The 22,567-nt window shown below is 43.8% G+C and overlaps 1 protein-coding gene across 1 annotated transcript in view; it reads right to left on the bottom strand.

Annotated features, from left to right (window-relative positions):
* Positions 1-21,025, bottom strand: part of tnfsf10l (TNF superfamily member 10, like) — a 73,514-nt gene extending 52,489 nt beyond the window's left edge. Inside the window, exon 1 of the mRNA XM_029760677.1 lies at positions 20,410-21,025. Coding sequence (XP_029616537.1) covers positions 20,410-20,634 — 225 coding nt within the window. The 5' untranslated portion in view covers positions 20,635-21,025. The remainder of the gene's footprint in view (positions 1-20,409) is intronic.
* Positions 21,026-22,567: the final 1,542 nt, after the last annotated feature.

Raw genomic sequence — 22,567 nt, 5'->3', positions numbered from 1 at the left:
AGGGGTCAGAGAGGACAGGAACACACACAAATCGACAAAGCCCCACAGATCTCAGGAACGCCAACAAGGAAGTGGGGAACAATGTAGCAGTGTTACCTCCGGACTCCCAGACACCAAGCACTGGCCATGGCCCAGTGTGTGTGTGTTCACAACGCAGGATTTTTACCAAGTCTTATTTCAGGTGATTATGGAAGAGAAGGCAGCCATGCAACTCAAAGCCGGGCCCAGAGACCTGGACTGTGTGTGTGTGAGGGAGTGTGTCTGTGTGTGTCATGCATGTGTCTATGTTTACGTGCTTCTGTACATTACATTTTGTAAGTGTGTGTGTTTCACCCCTCCCTACACTGTTAGTACAAGAGCGCAAAGGAGGAAAAGGAGGGAGGAAAAAGAGGAGTGTAGGAGTTCAGCCATGCTGTAGGGCAGGCATCATCAACTAGATTCAGCCTCGGACTGATTATTTTCTTGAGCTTATGGTCAGGTGGCTGGAACAGAACTACAAATAATTTGTAGACTGCAAATTGAACGCAAGAAGCCCAAACAGACATATTTGACTAAAACAATCATTTCAAACCTGATGATGGCCCATTTTAACTCCAATGCTTCCCACAGTTGTGTCAAGTTGTCTGGATGTCCTTTGGGTGGTGGACCATTCTGGATCTGTCATTCTCATTTAAACCAAGTCTAGGAAGAGGCAGATCTGTTCTATGTGTTATTTCAATGATTCCCTTGCTGATCTCACGGTCTGTTTGGCATTGCCACAAATGTTAAGGTCAGCAGTTATGGTAATCTGATCCTACATCAGAACAACATGGGGCTTCAGTTCAGCCAACTAACAGACAGAACCCGCTGCTTCCTGGGTTCCGTCCCAGGGTTCCACTTCCATCTATGACTCATCGCATTCTACTGTGTCCAAAATCACTCATGCATCCAAGTGGCTACTGCCTTCAAACGCCGAGCGCGTCCAAGACGCTAATGTTGTCACTAACCTCTGACCTCTCATCTGAACCTCCTGCTAAAGAACACAAGAGCTAGGATCATTTTCATAGAACAGCCTGAAGCCACTGAATTCTCTGTCATGGAGGAGTGAGAGGGAAAATAAGTTTTAGGGAGATGAGGCAAAAAGGGGTTAAAGAGAGATTGGGAAGATTTAAAAAAAAAATAGGGAAGAGGTGAGGGAGGGGTTAGGGAAAGGGGAGAGAAGACAGAAAGGAGTGAGAGCAGAGAGAGGAGAAGGAAGAGAGGCGATAAAGAGGTTAGGAAAGAGGGGAGAGGACAGCGGAGAAGGGAGTAGAAGGGATAGAATACAGAAAGAGAAATAGAGGCCTCGAGTCGGGGAGAGAGAGAGAGAAGAGAGAATGCGAGAGAGGAGAAAAAGCTAATAGCTATAGAAATGAGAGTTGACTGTGGGACAGGAGGGTCCAATTTATGAAAGGTTAAAGGTAAATGAAAGGTTAAAGAACTTCCATCCAAAATACTCTGTCTCTCTCCCCCCATCTTTCCCCCTCCAGTCTCTCTTTCTACCTCCCCTGTCTCTCCCTCTCCATCTCCCCATCTCTTTCTCTCTCCCCCTCCCCAGTCTTTCTCCTCTCCCCGTCTCTCCCCTTCTCCCTCCCACGTCTCTCTCTCTGTCTCTGTCCCTCCCCATCACTCTCTGTCTCTCCCCCATCTCTTCATCTCTCCGTCTCTCTCTCTCCCGTCTCTATGTCTCTCCCTCCACCCGTGTCTCTTTGTTCTTCCCCATCTACCTCTCTCCCTCCCCCAGTCTCTCTCTCTGTCTCTCCCTTCCTCCCTGTCTCTCTCTTCCTACCCCTGCTCTCCATCGCTCCCTCCCCGTCTCTCTCTCTCTCTCCCCCGGCTCTCAGTATCTCCTTCCCCTGGCTCTCCATCCCTGTCTCTCAGTCTCTCCATCCCTGTCTCTCAGTCTCTCCATCCCTGTCTCTCCGTCCCTGTCTCTCCGTCTCCCTCTCTCCATTCCCCGTATCTCCCTCTCGCCCGTCTCTCCCTCTCCTGTCTCTCTCCTTCCCCCCCATCTCTTTCTGTCTCTCGCTCTCATCCCGTCTCTCTCGGTCTCTCCCCATCACTCTGTGTCTCTCCCTCCCCATGTCTCTCCCTTCCAACATCTCCCTCCTTCCCTGCCCCCTGCAACTCTCTGTCCCTCGCCCCGTCTCTCTCTTGCTCTCCCTCCCCATCTCGCTCTCCACCCTCGTCTCTCTCCCCCTCATCTCTCTCTCCCCCTCGTCTCTCTCCCTGCCCCCGTCTTTCTGTCTCCCTCTCTCCATTCCCAGTCTATCCATCCCCCAGTCTCTCCCTCTCCCCCGTCTCTCTCTCTCTCTCTCCCGTCTCTCTCCTTCGCCCCGTCTCTCGCTCTCCATCCAGTCTCTCTCGGTCTCTCCCCATCACTCTGTCTCTACCTCACCCAGTCTCTCTCTCCCTCATCTCTCTCCCTCCCTCCCTGCTCCTCTCTGTCCCTCGCCCAGTCTCTCTCTCTTGCTCTCCCTCCCCGTCTCCCTCTCGCTCCCTCCCCCCTGCAACTCTGTCACTCGCCCCGTCTCTCTTGCTCTCCCTCCCCCGTCTCCCTCTTGCTCTCCCTCCCCCGTCTCCCTCTTGCTCTCCCTCCCCCGTCTCCCTCTCCCTCCCCGTCTCCCTCCCTGCAACTCTGTCCCTCGCCCCGTCTCCCTCTCTCCCTCCCCCATCTTGCTCTCCCTCCCCCGTCTCGCTCTCCCTCCCTCCCTCCCCGTCTCTCTCATCCCGTCTCTCTCCCCTACCGTCCATCTCCCTCTCGCTCTCCCCCTCTGCCCATCTCGCTGCCCCTCCCTGTCACATGCAGTTTAACTCGTCCCAAATGGTACTCTACTCCCTATAAAAGCACATTACTTTTGACCAAGGGGACATAGGGTGTGCGCACGCATGTTTGCGTGTGTTTCCGTCTCTGTATATTTGTAGTACACGCTGACATAATCGATAGCAGTGACACTATCCTCTCTTCTTCCCGCTCATTTGTTGACTGATCTTGACCTATTGCTCTCACTATTTCCTTTTCTATTTCGCTCTTTACTTCCCCCTCCTCCCTCCTTTTTTCATCTCTTTCCCCCTCCCACCTGTCTCCCTCTCTTCTGATAGAGAAAATAAGTTCTATGGTCAACAAAAATGCCTATAACCATTCCTGGAAGATCCGCTCTATTTATAAACGCACAAAAACTGTATATAAAAAGTTTGGCGTTATGCAAGTCAGTTGCACAACACTCATTGGCAGGAGAGAATGAATTGAGAGAGAGAGGGAAGAAAGAGAGAGGGGGGAGAGAGAGCGGAAAGCTGGATAAAGAGAGAGACAGAGAGGGAGATAAGTGAGAAGGAAAGAGAGAAACAAAGAGAGAGTGTGTGTACTTTGGCAGAAGGGAATGTGTGTGAGGTTTATATTAGTAGCTTTGAGGGAAATTTCTTGCATTGTGCTATTAAGATAAACCGCTAAAAGATTTGTATATATACACACATATATACTCACACACTAATCTTATACTATAGGAGACAATTAAAGAGAAGTATGTTGATATTTCCAAAGTCTTTCCCAACAGTGTTTTGTATCCAATCCAAGCACACCGAGTTGGCATAGCAGATATGATGTCTGCGTCTCGTCCAAGGAACTTACATTTATATTTTTTCCCCTCTCTGTCTCTATTTCTCCAACTCCCTCTCTCTCCTTCTCCCTTTCTGCTGGAACGAGCATAGCCTTGCATTTTTTTGTATTTTTTTGTTTCACCTTTACTTAACCAGGTAGGCAAGTTGAGAACAAGTTCTCATTTACAATTGTGACCTGGCCAATATAAAGCAAGCAGTTTGACACATACAACAACACAGAGTTACACATGGAGTAAAACAAAAATACAGTCAATAATATAGTAGAAAAATAAGTCGAAATACAATGTGAGCAAATGAGGTGAGATAAGGGAGGTAAAGGCAAAAAAGGCCATGGTGGCGAAGTAAATACAATATAGCAAGTAAAACACTGGAATGGTAGATTTGCAGTGGAAGAAAGTGCAAAGTAGAAATATAAATAATGGGGTGCAAAGGAGCAAAATAAATAAATACAGTAGGGGAAGAGGTAGTTGTTTGGGCTAAATTATAGATGGGCTATGTACAGGTGCAGTAATCTGTGAGCTGCTCTGACAGCTGGTGCTTAAAGCTAGTGAGGGAGATAAGTGTTTCCAGTTTAGAGATCGTTGTAGTTCGTTCCAGTCATTGGCAGCAGAGAACTGGAAGGAGAGGCGGCCGAAGGAGGAATTGGCTTTGGGGGTGACCAGAGAGATGCTGGAGCGCGTGTTACAGGTGGGTGCTGCTATGGTGACCAGCGAGCTGAGATAAGGGGGGACTTAACCTAGCAGGGTCTTGTAGATGACCTGGAGCCAGTGGGTTTGGTGACGAGTATGAAGCGAGGGCCAGCCAACGAGAGCGTACAGGTCGCAGTGGTGGGTAGTATATGGGGCTTTGGTGACAAAACGGATGGCATTGTGATAAGACTGCATCCAGTTTATTGAGTAGGGTATTGGAGGCTATTTTGTAAATGACATCGCCGAAGTCGAGGATCGGTAGGATGGTCAGTTTTACGAGGGTATGTTTGGCAGCATGAGTGAAAGATGCTTTGTTGCGAAATAGGAAGCCAATTCTAGATGTAACTTTTGATTGGAGATGTTTGATGTGAGTCTGGGAGGAGAGTTTACAGTCTAACCAGACACCTAGGTATTTGTAGTTGTCCACATATTCTAAATCAGAACCGTCCAGAGTAGTGATGCTGGACGGGCGTGCAGGTGCAGGCAGCGATCGGTTGAAGAGCATGCATTTAGTTTTACTTGTATTTAAGAGCAGTTGGAGGCCACGGAAGGAGAGTTGTAAGGCATTGAAGCTCGTCTGGAGGGTAGTTAACCCTTTCACACGTACCATCACACGGGGTGTGATTGTTCTACAGTGGTCCCTGAAGCGTATGATCACACCACATGTGATTAGAACACTCATTTAGAACGGCCAGTTTCGAATGGCGCAACAATCAGCATTTGAGCTGGCCACACTTTTTTCAGAAACTATTTACACAAACACAGTCCTTACAAAGTTATGTCCAGAATGTTAGCAGTTTATTTTTGAATGCAATGTTCAGATATTCACAGAAGTGTATATAGCACAACACGATCATCCTAACCGGAAAAATGTAGGCTACATTTGTCCTAGCGCTAACTGAGAAAAGATTGACCCAACACAAGCAGTCATATTTTCTAACTCTCGGCTGACATTAACTACAATATGAATTAGCTAATAGCAATTACTATGTATAATTAATCACATCAAGGGTGAGCTCACCATTGATCGAAATAATTAGGTAAAACACTTTCTAGAAATTGAAAGTAATCCGTCGATTAGTTTCAGCCCGCAGCCATGCATTTTTTCCTCACAGAAACCGAAGATAATAAGAGAAGACAAGATGAGTTTGGTCTGTTTATAGTATGCTTGTTGAATGGGTGTGTCATCTACTGTCGTTCACATCCCACCATTCATTTCCAGAAGTCCTCAAAAAATGAGTGAACTCTTACTCTCCTCATTTTGTTATAACATCTTTGGTCAAACAGATGATTACGTGAAACCCAGAATGCATTGTATGTCAACAAACATGGCTCCATACACATAGCTGGAATTAGCTTAGCTCATCATAATCAGTACAACCTTCAAAACATTATTTTACACACATAATATGCGCCCATTACAATTTATGCAAAAATCGAAACGCATGATTTATCACCGGTAATTGAAAAACGTGAATAAAATACTAAATATATCAATAATACCACACAAAACATTTTCTGATAGTGATTTATTGATACAAATGGCGCGTGCAGGCAGTCAATCACGGTAACCTCCCACTCTGAGCCATTCAGTGTTGTTGTAACAATCACATTCTGGAATGAAGAGAACGTTCGAACATCACGTGCATAAAAAAAACTCACGCTGGGGCGACCGTTAGAGATATTTGGAACTCACGCGTGAAAGGGTTAACACAGTGTCCAAAGAAGGGCCAGAAGTATACAGAATGGTGTTGTCTGTGTAGAGGTGGATCAGAGACTCACCAGCACCAAGAGCGACATCATTGATGTATACAGAGAAAAGAGTCGGCCCAAGAATTGAACCCTGTGGCACCCCCATAGAGACTGCCAGAGGCCCGGACAACAGGCCCTCCGATTTGACACACTGAACTCTATCATCAATTAGACACTACATTATAGAGGTTTGTCTGTATCAGCATGATATTGACCTGTCTAGTGTTAACGTTTACTCTGTTTAAATCAATACGCAAAGTCAATTACACTACCGGTCAAAAGCTTAAGAACATCTACTCATTCAAGAGTTTTTCTTTATTTTTACTATTTTCTACATTGTGGAATAATAGTGAAGACATCAAAACTATAAAATAAAAAGTGTTAAATCAAAATATATTTTGAGAGTCTTCAAATAGCCAACCTTTGCCTTGATGACAGCTTTGCATACTCTTTGCATTCTCTCAACCAGCTTCATGAGGTAGTCACCTGGAATGCATTTCAATTAACAGGTGTGCCAATAACTTTTAAAGTTTCTTCAAGTGCAGTCGCAAAAACCATCAAGCGCTACGATGCAACTGGCTCTCATGACGACCGCCACAGGAATTGAAGACCCAGAGTTACCTCTGCTGCGAAGGATAAGTTAGAGTTAGCAGCCTCAGAAATGGCAGCCCAAATAAATGCTTCATAGAGTTCAAGTAACAGACACATCTCAACATCAACTGTTCAAAGGAGACTGTGTGAATCAGGCCTTCATGGTCGAATTGCTGCAAAGAAACCACTACTAAAGGACACCAATAAAAAGAGACTTGCTTGGGCCAAGAAACACGAACAATGGACATTAGACCGGTGGAAATTTGTCCTTTGGTCTGATGAGTCCAAATTTGAGATTTTTGGTTCCAACCGCTGTGTCTTTGTGAGACACTATGTGGGTGAACGGATGATCTCTGCATGTGTATTTCCCACCGTAAAGCATGGAGGAGGTGTGATGGTGTGGGGGTGCTTTGCTGGTTACACGGTCTGTGATTTATTTAGAATTCAAGGCACACTTAACCAGCATGGCTACCACAGCATTCTGCAGCGATACGCCATCACCCCTGGTTTGGGCTTAGTGGGACTATCATTTGTTTTTCAACAGGACAATGACCCAACACACCTCCAGGCTGTGTAAGGGCTATTTTACCAAGAAGGAGAGTGATGGAGTGCTGCATCAGATGACCTGGCCTCCACAATCCCCCAACCTCAACCAAATTGAGATGGTTTGGGATGAGACGGACCGCAGAGTGGAGGAAAAGCAGCCAACAAGTGCTCAGCATATGTTGGTTGAGAGCATATGTTGGTTAAGCTGGTTGAGAGAATTCCAAGAGTGTGCAAAGCTGTCATCAAGGCAAAGGGTGGCTATTTGAAGAATCTCAAACATATTTGGATGTGTTTAACACTTTTTTGGTTACTACACATGATTCCATATGTGTTATTACATCGTTTTGATGTCTTCACTATTATTCTCCAATGTAGAAAATAGTAAAAATAAAGAAAAACCCTTGAATGAGTAGGTGTTCTACAACTTTTGACCGGTAGTGTAGGTTATATCCCCTTCATGCTCACTTGGAGAAAACATGGAAGCCCCTGTTGTTCCGGATGACTGTGTGATCTCACTCTCCATGGGATGTAAGCAAAACTTTTAAATCATGTTAACACTTGCAAGGCCTCCGGGCTAGATGGAATACCAGGACCGGCCTGTTCGCAGAGCATGCAAGGACCAACTGGCAAGTGTCTTCACAGACATTTTCAATCTTTCCTTGTCCCAGTCGATAATCCCAACATGTTTCAAGGTGACCACCATTGTCCCTGTTCCCAAGAACTCCAAGGTAACATGCCTATATCGCCCTGTAGCACTCACATCTGTAATTATGAAGTGTTTTAAAAGGCTGGTCATGACACACATCAACACCATCATCTCAGACACCCTGGGCCTACTCCAATTCGCATACCGCCCCAACAGACGGTGCAATCTTAATTGCACTTCACACTGCCCTCTCCCACCTGGACAAGAGGGAAAATAACTATGTGAGAATTAGGCTTGGGCGGTATACCGTATATATCATAAACCGAGGGTGTTTGGAAAAAGCCACAGGATGGTTATTCAATACCGTCAATATCAAAACTACTACTTAGAATTTTATCAATACATTTGAATATTTGTAGCTACCTTTTTAAGTTAATACCTGCAGTCAACTTGTGCAATATGCTAGGAGATGAAGCAGATTGAGTTCTTCATTTCACCAGTCACATTATTTTACATTATGAAGCTTACCGTAGTTCCCCAGAACAGTTGAGCCTGTCACGCATTTATTTCTAAATAGCACAACGGGAGAAAGCGAGAGCCGGTGAATCCATACCTTCTATATCTATCGGCGAGTCTCTGTTGTGTGGCGCACATGAGGTGATGAAGTTACAATTGTATTCAATTCACTACAAAATGTTTGCAATCCGATATCTTACAATGGCTTTCTGTCAGAAGTCAAAGAGCTCTGGATGAGTTCCGTACAGCTGCCATTTTTCCCCGTTTTTTTCTTCTCCCTTCTGCTTCGTGTGCACATGCAGCTCTTCCTTCAGAAAAGCATGCGTCACAACTATGTTAATTTGAACAATTTCTTTTGTTCAGTAGCTACTAGCTATGCTTGATTCACTTTATGTGCTTGATTTTCCTGTCTTTGCAATTAGTTTATGGCCATTTTTGCTTGTTAGCATTTAGCCAACAATATCTATGTGATTTCGCTATTAGTTTGTGCAAATGTTTATAGCATTCTCGTAAGAGAGGCCCAATGGGCATTTCTTACTTTTTTAATAGCCCCCTTGTGTGCTATGCCGGTAATACCGTAAATCCCGGAACGAGAGGAGAATATTATTGTAACATGAAAATATGGATACCTCCCAGGCCTAGTAAGAATGCTGTTCATAGACTACAGCTCAGCATCCATCACCATAGTCCCCTCCAAGCTCATCCCCAAGCTCGGGACCCTGGGACTGAACACTCCCCTCTGCAACTGCATCCTGAACTTCCTCCTGAACTTCCTGACAGGCCCAGGTGGTGTGGGTAGACAACAACACCTCTGCCAACACAGGGGCCTCTCAGGGGTGTGAGCTTAGTCTCCTCCTGTACTCCCTGTATACCCACGACTGTGTGGCCATGCACAATTCTAATACCATCATCAAGTTTACTGACAACACGACAGTGGTAGGCCGGATCACTGATGGCGATGAGACAGCCTACAGGGAGGAAGTCAGAATTGCCAGTGTGGTGCCAGGACAACAGCCACTCTCCCAATGTCCGTAAGACCAAGGAGCTGATCATAAACTACAGGAACTATGCAAATAGTCTAGGTAGCCATTTCATTAGATGTTCAGGAGTCTTATGGCTTGGGGGTAGAAGCTGTTTAGAAGCCTCTTGGACCTAGACTTGGCGCTCTGGTTCCCGTTGCCGTGCGGTAGCTACGTTGCCGTGCGGTAGCTAAGAGAGAACATTCTATGACTAGGGTGGCTGGAGTCTTTGATAATTTTTAGGGCCTTCCTCTGACACCGCCTGGTATAGAGGTCCTTGATTGCAGGAAGCTTGGCCCCGGTGATGTACCGGGCCATACACACTACCCTCTGAAGTGCCTTGCGGTCAGAGGCCGAGCAGTTGCCATACCAGGCAGTGATGCAACCAGTCAGGATGCTCTCGATGGTGCAGCTGTAGAAAATTGAGGATCTGAGGACCCATGCCAAATCTTTTCAGTCTCCTGAGGGGGAATAGGTTTTGTCGTGCCCTCGTCAAAACTGACTTGGTGTGCTTGGACCATGTTAGTTTGTTGGGGATGTGAAGGATCTTGAAGCTCTCAACCTGCTCCACTACAGCCCCGTCAATGAGAATGTGGCGTGTCTTGATCACGTTGAGGGAGAGGTTGTTGTCCTTGCACCACACTGTCAGATCTCTGACCTCCTCCCTATAGGCTGTCTCGTCATTGTCGGTCATCAGGCCTACCACTGTTGTGTCATCGGCAAACTTAACCTGTCTGGGCTAGGGGGCAGTATTGAGAATTTTGGAAAAATATGTTCCCATTTTTAACTGCCTCCTACACCAACTCAGAAGCTAGAATATGCATATTATTGTTCAGGTTTGGATAGAAAACACTCTGAATTTTCTAAAACTGTTTGAATGGTGTCTGTGAGTATAACAGAACTCCTATGGCAGGCAAAAACCTGACAAGGTTTCAAGCAGGAAGTACCCTGTCTGACAAGGAGTCGTGCGTCTTGCATCTTTTTATTGAAAAGTAAGGATCTTAGCTGTAACGTGACAATTCCCAGGGCTCCAATAGGCTCTCAGAGCCCGCGAAATAACTGAAGGTTTACGAGGGAGCCTCAGGTTGAAACATATTATCGCCTTTTGTAAGTGGATGCTCCGAGGACCTTTGAATGATGCGCGTGCATGAGTCGCTTCTGAGGAGAAATTTTATTCGGCTGTTTAGGCTCAATGCATACTCCCGGTCGGAATATTATCACTTCTCTACGACATAAATGGCATAAAAATTGGTTTTAAACAGCGGTTGACATGCTTCGAAGTACGGTAATGGAATATTTAGACATTTTTGACACGCCAATGCGCCATGCGCGAAACCGGGAAGAAGCATTCTAGAACTCACGAACAAAACGTCGCTGTTTGGATATAACGATGGATTATTTGGGACCAAACCAACATTTGTTATTGAAGTAGAAGTCCTGGCAGTGTATTCTGATGAAGAACAAGCAAGGTAAGAACATTTTTCTTATAGGAAATGTGATTTTGGTGGATGCTGACCTGGGTGGGTATCTAAATAGCTAGCCCTGTAATGCCGGGCTATGTACTTAGATTATTGCAAAATGTGCTTCATCCGAAAAGCTATTTTAAAATCGGACATATCGAGTGCATAGAGGAGTAATGTATCTATAATTCTTAAAATAATTGTTATGCTTTTTGTGAACGTTTATCGTGAGTAATTTAGCAAACTGTTAGTAAATTCAACGGAAGTTTGCCGGGGGTTATGCGTTTTCTGAACGTCACATGCTAATGCAAAAAGCTGTTTTTTGATATAAATATGAACTTGATTGAACAGACATGCATGTATTGTATAACACAATGTCCTAGGTGTGTCATCTGATGAAGATCATCAAAGGTTAGTGCTGCATTTAGCTGTGGTTTGGGTTTATGTGACATGATATGCTAGCTTGAAAAATGGCTGTCTGATTTTTTCTGGCTGGGCACTCTGCTGACATAATCTAATGTTTTGCTTTCGTTGTAAAGCCTTTTTGAAATCGGACAGTGGGGTTAGATTAACGAGATTCTTGTCTTTAAATAGCTGTACAATAGTCATATGTTTGAGAAATTGAAGTAATAGTATTTCTAACGATTCAAAAATCGCGCCACTGGAATATCAGTAGCTGTTACGTAGGTGGGACGAAATCGTCCCACATACCCCAGACAGGTTAATGACGGTGTTGAAGTCGTGCCTGGCCGTGCAGTCATGAGTGAACAGGGAATACAGGAGGGGACTGAGCACGCACCCCTGAGGGGCCCCTGTGTTGAGGATCAGCGTGGCGGATGTTGTTACCTACCCTTGCCACCTGGGGGCGGCCCGTCAGGAAGTCCAGGATCCAGTTGCAGAGGGAGGTGTTTAGTGACAGGGTCCTTAGGTTAGTGATGAGCTATGGTGTTGAACGCTGAGCTGTAGTCAATGAATAGCATTCTCACATAGGTGTTCCTTTTCTCCAGGTGGGAAAGGGCAGTGTGGAGCGCATTAGAGATTGCATCAGCTATGGATCTGTTGGGGCAGTATGCAAATTGGAATGGGTCTAGGGTTTCTGGTATAATGGTGTTGATGTGAGCCATGACCAGCCTTTCAAAGCTCTTCATGGATACAAACTTGAGTGCTACGGGTCGGTAGTCATTTAGGCAGGTTACCTTATTGTTCTTAGGCACAGGGACTATGGTGGTCTGATTGAAACATGTTAGTATTACAGACTCAGACAGGGGAGTTGAAAATGCCAGTGAAGACACTTGCCAGTTGGTCAGCGCATATTCAGAGTCCTGGTAATTCGTCTGGCCCTGCGGCCATGTGAATGTTGACCTGTTTAAAGGTCTTAATCACATTGGCAGCGGAGAGTGTGAAAACACAGTCGCCTGGAACAGCTGATGCTCTCATGCCTGTTTCAGTGTTACTTGCCTCGAAGCGAGCATAGAAGTTATTTAGCTCGTCTGGTAGGCTCGTGTCACTGGACAGCTCTCGGCTGTGCTTCCCTTTGTAGTCTGTAATAGTTTGAATGCCCTGCCACATCCGACGAGTGTCGGAGCCGGTGTGGTACAAGTCGATCTTAGCCCTGTATTGATGCTTTGCTTGTTTGATGGATCATCGGAGGGCATAGCGGGATTTCTTATAAGTTTCCAGGTTAGAGTCCCGCTCCTTGAAACGGCAGCTCTACCCTTTAGCTCAGTGCAGATGTTGCCTGTAATCCATGGCTTCTGGTTGAGGTATGTACATACAGTCAATGTTGGGACGACGTCATCGATGCACTTATTGATGAAGCCAGTGACTGATGTGGTGTACTCCTCAATGCCATCGGAAGAATCCCAGAACATATTCCAGTCTGTGCTAGCAAAACAGTCCTGTTGTTTAGCATCTGCTTCATCTGACCACTTTTCTATTGACGAGTCACTGGTGCATCCTGCTATCAGTTTTGCTTGTAAGGAGTAATCAGGAAGATAGAATTAGGGTCAGATTGGGCAAATGGAGGGTGAGGGAGAGCTTTGTACGCGTCTCTGTGTGTGGAGTAAAGGTGGTCCAGAGTATTTTCCCTCTGTTTGCACATTTAACATGCTGATAGAAATTAGTTAAAACTGATTTAAGTTTCCCTGCAGTAAAGTCCCCAGCCACTAGCAGCGCCGCCTCTGGAAGACCGTTTTCCTGTTTGCTTATGGCAGTATACAGCTCATTGAGTGCGGTCTTAGTGCCAGCATTGGTCTGTGGTGGTATGTAGACAGCTATGAAAAATACAGATGAAAACTCTAGGTAGATAGAGTATCTCATGATAAGCTGTAGACCACACTACCTCAGGCGAGCAAAACCTCGAGACCTCCTTAGATATCGTGCACCAGCTGTTGTTTACAAATATACATAGACCGCCAACCCTTGTCTTACCAGAGGCTGCTGTTCTATCCTGCCGATAGAGTGTATAACCCGCCAGCTGTATGTTATTAATAGGGATGCGCAACATATTGGTGAGCATATCAGAATCGGACGATATTAGCTAAAAATGCCAACATCGGCATCGGCCAGATGTCTAGTTTCGCCGATGTGCAAAACTGATGTCAAAGCTGACGTGCATACCTATATAATGTAAGTAGATGACGTAACAAAAATCACAGTGCTACACAGAACAAAAGCAGAAAAACACTAAGCGCACACTCTCAACATCTAAACAAGTTCAAGTCGAGCACTCATTTAAGAGTAAGACATTTTCAATGAGACAACTCAAAGGCGAAATCCATTAATGCCACAATAATGGAATTCAATGCCCTTGACAATCAACAGTGCTCTGTCGTGGATGACGTTGGCTTTCGCCGACTGGTCGAGCCCCAGTACACAGTATTTTCAGATGTTGCCCAACCGGAGTTATACAGTATTGTTGAAACTCACATCCATGAGCGTCACTGTTATTAGCTTCACGACTGACATTTAGACCAGCGATGTCAGCCCCATGAGCATTATGAGTCTGACAGCAGAGTGGGGGGATGAGGATTTCATGCTGAGGAAAGCTCAAGAATGTGCTGGTTCTCATACCGCTGCTGCCATTTCAATGGCATTTGAGAACATGTTTGAAACATGAACACTCCTAGCTCCATTCGAACAACTGACTCAACTGTGTCTTCAGCAGACGGGATACCCTGTCATGGCATCAAAACGCCTGCTCAACAAAATTGCCAACACAGACCGTGAGGTTAAAACTTACAAAAGTACTCGAGGCTGTGAACAAGCGATTCGGTGACATGCTCTCTGAACCTCTTTACTGTGTCGCCACCATGGTCGAGGCTAGATACAAGGACTGCTACTTCGATGCAGACAAGAAACAGGGTTTATGTGAAATGTTACATACACAGCTGGACACGATGGAAATGGACACAGTGACAGTGCGCACCGAGGAAGAGAGGCCACAGACAGACAGATATGAAACTTTACTGTTTGACATGCATGATGAAATCCTGGTTGAGAATGACACGACTGAACAAATTAACAACGACACATCACAGCAAGTAAGTGAAAGAAATAGGTTTTGATTATGTTTTACTGGTAATGGGGATCTACATAAATGCCACCAAATAACTTTTTGGTCAGTGTGTGTGTGTGTGTGTGTGTGTGTGTGTGTGTGTGTGTAACCTTTATTTAACAATGACAAACTACCCCAGCCAAACCCGGACGACACTGGGCCAATTGTGCGCCGCCCTACGGCACTCCCAATCACGGCCAGATGTGACACAGCCTGGATTCGAGCCAAGGACTGTAGTGACGCCTCTTGCACTGAGATGCAGTGCCTTAGACCACTGTGTCCATGTGTGTGTGTTAACTATTTACTGTACTAGAATGCTTAAAAGGCCACTAAAATGTTAAAAATTGGTAATCGGTATAGTTTTTTTTTTGCCAAGGAAAATATTACAGATCGGTATCGGCCAAAAATGTAATATCAGTGCATCACTAGCAAATGTTGCATTGATTCAATCACAATTGCCACAGAAAAGGGTTGTTAGTGTTAACTAACAGGGAAAACTCTAGAAAGTTAAGTGAAATTCAATCTCGTGCTTCTCTCCGTGGGCTGATTGTTTCCACTAAACTGTGCTAGTACTTTGCTCACAAGCTTATAAAGTTGAAGTCGGAAGTTTACATACACCTTAGCCAAGTACATTTAAACTCAGTTTTCACAATTTCTGACATTTAATCAGAGTGAAAATTCCCTGTCTTAAGTCTGTTATGATCACCACTTTATTTTAAGAATGTGTAATGTCAGAATAATAGTAGAGAGAATGATTTATTTCAGCTTGTATTTCTTTCATCACATTCCCAGTGGGTCAGAAATTTGCATACACTCAATTAATATTTGGTAGCATTGCCTTTAAATTGTTTAACTTGGGTCAAACGTTTCAGGTAGCCTTCCACAAGCTCCCCACAATAAGTTGGGTGAATGTTGGCCCTATCCCCCTGACAGCGCTGGTGTAACTGAGTCGGGTTTGTAGGCCTCCTTGCTCGCACACACTTTTTCGAATTTTCCATAGGATTGAGGTTAGGGCTTTGTGATAGCCACTCCAATACCTTGACTTTGTTGTCTTTAAGACATTTTGCCGCAACTTTGGAAGTATGCTTGGCGTCATTGTCCATTTGGAAGACCCATTTGCGACCAAGCTTTAACTTCCTGACTGATGTCTTGAGATGTTGCTTCAATATATCCACATAATTTTCCTTACTCATGAAGCCATCTATTTTGTGAAGTGCACCAGTCCCTCCTGCAGCAAAGCACCCCCACAACATGATGCTGCCACCCCCGTGCTTCACGGTTGGGATGGTGTTCTTCGGCTTGCAAGCCTCCCCCTTTTTCCTCTAAACATAACAATGGTCATTATGGCCAAACAGTTCTATTTTTGTTTCATCAGACCAGAGGACATTTCTCCAAAAACTATGATCTTTGTCCCCATATGCAGTTGCAAACCGTAGTCTGGCTTTTTTATGGCGGTTTTGGAGCAGAGGCTTCTTCCTTGCAGAGCGGCCTTTCAGGTTATGTTGATATAGGACTCGTTTTACTGTAGCCCATCAGAAGCTTCTAAAGCCATGACATAATTTTCTGGAATTTTCCAAGCTGTTTAAAGGCACAGTCAACTTAGTGTATGTACACTTCTGACCCACTGGAATAGTGATTCAGTGAATTATAAGTGAAATAATCTGTCTGTAAACAATTGTTGCAAAAATTACTTGGGTCATGCACAAAGTAGATGTCCTAACCGACTTTCCAAAACTATAGTTTGTTAACAAGACATTTGTGGAGTGGTTGAAAAACGAGTTTTAATGACTCCAACCTAAGTGTATGTAAACTTCTGACTTCAACTGTATATATATAAAACATAATATGTGATCCGTTTCAAGAAGCTAGGCCAATGTCGCACGTCACTACTACACAGGAGAGGCATTTTAACGTTTTTCCAGAATTGCCTTCTGGAACATGTGATTTTTCATGTGCCTTAATAACAAATGTGTATGCCATCTGTAAATACGAATAAAATTGTTAAATTACGAGCCTAGTTTCCAGGAAAAAGTCAGAAACCTTCCCGCTAACCGTGACTGACTGAGATAATGGATGGGCTGGACATGTCAAGAGATTAGTTCAGGTTGGTCTGCCATGTAGCACGCTTCTGTCTATGACATGTTAAATATATAGTGTTAGCCATGGAGAACTGCAAAAGTGTTGCTACTGCTCTCAACAATATTGCTGCCCTGAAGATCAGTGGGAACAAATTGTGATGGTCTACTTTCTGCACACAATCAGTGTGAACCGGGATGACTTGACACAACGGCCAAACAAGTTTTAGCTAGCTACAAACCAAATGGAAAAGACACGCTCCCGTGAAGTGTTCATCCATGTATACGGGTAAGACTAACTATATTTTCAGATATTATAAGTTTCTAATTTTGTCAGAAAGTCGTTTTCATTGTAAGTTAAAGCGTACTGTTAGCTAGCAAGTGAACTGTTAGCTAACAAGCAATCTGTGTAGTAATCTTATTTGTATCTCAAACAGCCATTTGTATTGCTAGTTGTAGCCTTATGGCTAAGCCCGCTACGCTCCGATAACACTGTCAAACTAAGAATTGATGATATAACTAGCAATCAAATAGAAACTGAGGAACGACTCAAACTCCCCACCTTATGCTTTCCAAATGGATGTTAGCTGTGAGGGCCAAGATACACTGACTTTTGTTTGCTACATGTCGGGAATGCTATTCACGAAGACATATTGTTCTGTCTCACGATTCCCGAGCAAGAAACGGCACGTACGAGGTACGCACTGAACCCTTTGGCTCTTTGGATGATATTAAAGATCACTTTACTAAAAAAGGTTATATATTTATTTACCCCATGAGGGCAAAGAACCTTGAGCGTTTTACCCCTACCCCAGAGTGTGATGTGGAGCGGACATCCGACACCTTAACTCTCTATGGCAGGGGGAGATCGAATTTGTATTTTACAAAATTGTTACCGAGGTCAGAGTGTCAAACAGCAAGGTTCATAGAGAAAGGTTCTTACAAACCTGCACTGTTGCAAACTAAGTGCTAGCTAGAAGCAAGAGGAAATAATGTGTTTAATAAAAACAGTCCTATAAACACATGATTTCCTCTTGCTTTAAAATAAATACAAATTAAGGGGTTCTATACAGAACCTTTGATCATTTCAAATTTTAACTGCCCTTCAGATTTAAAAACCAACTGCCATTAAAGCATGAAGACGCAAGAGGAAGGTGGTTGAACTTGCAAATAGAAAAATAGTCTATTTATTAAGGTAAACAAAGTTGATTATTTAATTCAAATATATGAAGCCAAAGTCATGTGATGAACTATGGGCTAAATAGATAAAGTTGTATTAGAATTTGTGCACCGTTTGTAAGCTAGCTAGCTAGCTAGCTGAAAAAGCTAGGCTACTTTAATAAACCACTTTACAAGCTAGCTAGCTTACAAATAAATATACTTTTTAAATTATGGAATATGAAAAATAGAGCTACAGACCCAGCCTGACATTGGAAATTAGCTATTTGTTCATTTTATTTGAGTATTTCAGTGAGGGGACTATTTTCTTGTAGTCAAAGAAGACTGTTGCTGACCTTTGTTGAAATTACGTGATGGCCAGTGGGCTGACTGAGAGGAGGTATGTATCTAAATGATTTATTAATAAAGTATTGTATATGCTATAATAAGTCTTTGTGATTCAATAGCCTAGTTAATCATGAATTGGCTTTTAACACACTATGTTTTGCTCAGTCTGGCAGTAACCCAACTATCAGAGGCAGAGGATCTCTTTTGGCTGCTGCTGACAACAGCTGGATGCAAATTGTTCTTCTACATCATAATAATATGTCTACGTAGCATTTTTTCTTCATTTTGGCATATTAATTAATGTTTCTGCTCCTTTCTTCATATTTTCAGGAACCAGCCAGGCAACCACCCAAAATGTACTGTTCCATAAAGAAGTCAGTCAGAGTTGTTACCAAGATTGACATGGGCCATCATTCAAACAAAGGGATGCCGCCCAGGCCACCAGAGCATACTTCCAAACTGTGTTTGCATATAGCTAAAAAAAATCTCAAAAATATGCTGGTCTTTTTCTCCATTATTTAACTGTTTATTCTATTATATTCTTAGCAAAAAAAAAGTAGTAGCCTTAATTCATAAATTACACCATACAGGGTACCAGAGTACCAGTCAAAAGTTTGGACACACCTACTCATTCAAGGGTTTTTCTTTGTTTTTACATTGTAGAATAACACATATGGAATCACATAATAACCAAAAGAGTGTTCAAATCTTCAAAGTAGACACCCTTTGCCTCAGTGACAGCTTTGCACACTCTTGGCATTCTCTCAACCAGCTTCACCTGGAATGCTTTTCCAACAGTCTTGTTGGCTGCCTTTCCTCCACTCTGCGGTCCGACTCATCCCAAACCATCTCAATTGGGTTGAGGTCGGGTGATTGTGGAGGCCAGGTCATCTGATGCACCACTCCATCACTCTCCTTCTTGGTTAAATAGCCTTTACAGAGCCTGGAGGTGTGTTGGGTCATTGTCCTGTTGAAAAACAAATGATAGAAACACTAAGCACAAACCAGATGGGATGGCGTATCGCTGCAGAATGCTGTGGTAGCCATGCTGGTTAAGTGTGCCTTGAATTCTAAATAAATCACAGACAGTGTCACCAGCAAAGCAACTTGACACCATCTCACCTCCTCCTCCATGCTTCACGGTGAGAACCATATGCAGAGATCATCCGTTCACCTACTCTGCTTCTCACAAAGACATGGCGGTTGGAGAGGACAGATTTCCACCGGTCTAATGTCCATTGCTCATGTTTTTTGGCCCAAGCAAGTCTTTTTTTCTTAATGGTGTCCTTTAGTAGTGGTTTCTTTGCAGCAATTTGACCATGAAGGCCTGACTCACACAGTCTCCTCTGAACAGTTGATGTTGAGATGTGTCTAACTAGAACTGTGAAGCATTTATTTGGGCTGCAGTTAGTTGCCGATTTCTGAGGCTGGTAACTCAAATGAACTTATCCTCTGCAGCAGAGGTAACTCTGGCTCTTCTTTTCCTGTGGCGGTCCTCATGAGATTCAGTTTCATCATAGCGCTTGATGGTTTTTGTGACTGCACTTTAAGAAACTTTCAAAGTTCTTGAAATTTTCCAGATTGACTGACCTTCATGTCTTAAAGTAATAATGGACTGTCATTTCTCTTTGTTTATTTGAGCTGTTCTTGCCATAATATGGACTGTCTTTACCAAATAGGGATATCTTCATTATACCAACCCTACCACGTCACAGCACAACTGATTGGCTCAAACGTATTAAAATGGAAAGAAATTCCACAAATTAACTTTTAACAAGGCACATCTGTTAATTGAAATGCATTCCAGTTGACTACCTCATGAAGCTGGCTGAGAGAATGCCAAGAGTGTGCAAAGCTGTCATCAAGGCGAAGGGTGGCTACTTTGAATAATCTAAAATATATTTTGATTTGTTTAACACTTTTTTGGATGCTACATTATTCCATGTGTTATTTCATAGTTTTCACGATTATTCTACATGTAGAAAATAGTAAAAATAAAGAAAAACCCTTGAACGAGTACATGTGGCCAAACTATTGACTGGTACTATTTATTTATTTGCTCAGAAAACGTGGGGGCTAAATAAAACCACAAATAATGTATAAGGCTACGCCAGGGTTCCACAACTGTTAGATTATTGATGCACAATCTAACACAAACAACATGGTTGGCCGCTATTGTCAGACAGGCGACATGCCAGTTAACATTTTCGGTCACACGATTACCTAAAACTTTGTTAAATAGTGCATAAAGTTCGTCCACAACAGTGTTGGAATATCATCAGGCACGTCTCGTCATGAAACTTTATTCACAAAGTGTTCGTTTAAACTCCAAAACTGCACTGCTGCTGCGGCCAACCCAACACTCTCCTCTCTCCCTCTTCCTTCTCCAATCCACTGAACAAAAAACAATTCCTTACCTGTGATACTGACATATTCAGGTACACGAAAAGTCCGGTGGTCGAGGCAATCTGTAGAACGATCACCACAATCACCACCATTGCGATCCACATCTTGGATGGCGCGGCATCGCGACGCGCGTTTACCGCAGCCGCCGTGGCCGGGACCATCATATACGTTGTGGATTCGCTGCTGACGCTTCTGAAGTAATCCTGCTGCTGCTGAAGGCTGTTCGGCGTGGCCATGGTAGCATTCCCGACACATGAGTATCCGTCAAAAACAACAACGAAGTCAAGGACGGGACGTGTCTATTAAATCAATGCCCAGGCTACATGAGCGTGTCTCCTGCTTTTCGAGTCGGAAAGAGCCCCTTCAATCAATTTAGCGTGGGAGGAGGAGAAGGAAGGTAACCACTCCAGTCGTTTATCCTATTCCCCTCTGCCCCGAAGATTTGAGAGAAAGTTGACTGGGGTAACCACGTTCCAATCCTGCAGACAGAGAGTGTGCGCGACCTGCCTCCGCTCCAGTTCCTTCAAGACAGAGATGCGTGCGTGATGTTAACCTCTCAGTTACCTCCTGAGAGAGTCCACCGCCACTGCACTGACCAGAATAGGACAAATATTTAGCCAAAACTCTAGAAAACTGAGCCTTGATGAAATATTTGAACTTTCCCTTGGCAATTCTATTTTATTGTTAGTATGGCTATGGAAATGTGTATTTGAAATGATTTTTTCATTTTTTTATCATGAAAAATTGAAACCTAACTAAAGTGTTTTTCATCTAACTTATATTTATTATTAAGAATAGATTACATTTGTGAAATTAAAAGGGAATCATTTATGGTAAAATAAACAACTTTCATCTCAAACACAAACTCCCAATGAAGATGCATTAAGTTGCATTTGAAAGGACTGTAAAAGAAGCAGATAGATGCAAACAGATAAGTGACTGCTTTTAGCGTTGTAAATATGTCTGACTATCTTTATTAATAATCTTGATTTCCTTTCCGTCTCTCCCACTTTCTGTCTCTCGTCTCTACAGCTGTGTCGTCATGTGTGAGCCAAGGGGACCACTGCTTGTCTCATCGCTCCATGAGTGTATGCTCTATATTGAGATGGGAGACAGATTGTGGGGGAGACTGGTTTTTGGACCCCGCCAGACAGACAGCCCTGATACTGAGGACCTCTCCCCCTCACACCCTCAAACTTTGTTATACGACCGACTGACCGAACGGAGCCCTGGGAGAAAGGGAGTAGCCTAGGTTTATGAATAAATCATCCCCAGACACAGACACAGACTAATCTAAGGTCAGTTGTTTTGGGTGTTTTCTCTCCCAAATAGTTTGGCACAGGTACTTTGATTCTTACACTTCATAGTAGTGCACAGATGTGTGGTGATCCCTTTTCCAAACAAGTATGGCAGGCCTATTCCTCTCTACCTCTCCAAATGAGTATGACATCTCCTTCTCATAATTCCTGGACGCAGGGGAAGGAAAGCCCTGTCGCTTTTATGCTCCCATCCCGGTAAAGAGGTGAAACCACAGGTCTGCTCCTGATGTCAAAGGAGAAAAAAACTCTTCACAGAGATGTTCAACATGGTTGCGTTGATGAGCAACAATAAACCAATCAGACATTCATATGACAGAGCTGGCCGCAATCGTTTGATTCAAATGATAGGGGGACTCCAAAAAAAAGTGTTTGAACCAATGACCTACAGCGATAAAATGATATACAGTATATGTCTCTGAGCGACAAATGTACCTTTTCTTGAGTCAGGCTTTTAATGTATACCCACTGAGCACAGACGTCAATTCAACGTCTATTCCTCGTTGGTTCATTTCATTGAAATGACGTGGAAACAACGTTGATTCAACAAGTGCGTGCCCAGTGGGTAGTGTAGTGATAGCCTATCTACTGTGCAACTGGGACCGCACAAAATTATCAATGTATGTAATCCACATGTGTTACTATACAGACAAAAAGGAGTGTGTGTGTGTTCAAACTGTATTTCACCTGTAAACTGCCTGGATGGAAAAATAGGTGATTGCAAAGTTAAACAAACCATACAACTCCATGCACTAGGTACAGATGCAAAGTTTGGTAACAAAATGACGGCACAAACAGCACAAACCTTCATTGTTACCGAATTTTGCATATGCACTGTTCTTCAAGTAAATGT

Source organism: Salmo trutta, chromosome 8 (assembly GCF_901001165.1).
Source record: "Salmo trutta chromosome 8, fSalTru1.1, whole genome shotgun sequence".
Classification (NCBI taxonomy): domain Eukaryota; kingdom Metazoa; phylum Chordata; class Actinopteri; order Salmoniformes; family Salmonidae; genus Salmo; species Salmo trutta.
The sequence above is the reverse complement of the archived record's forward strand: the minus strand, read 5'-3'. Positions and strand labels throughout refer to the sequence as shown.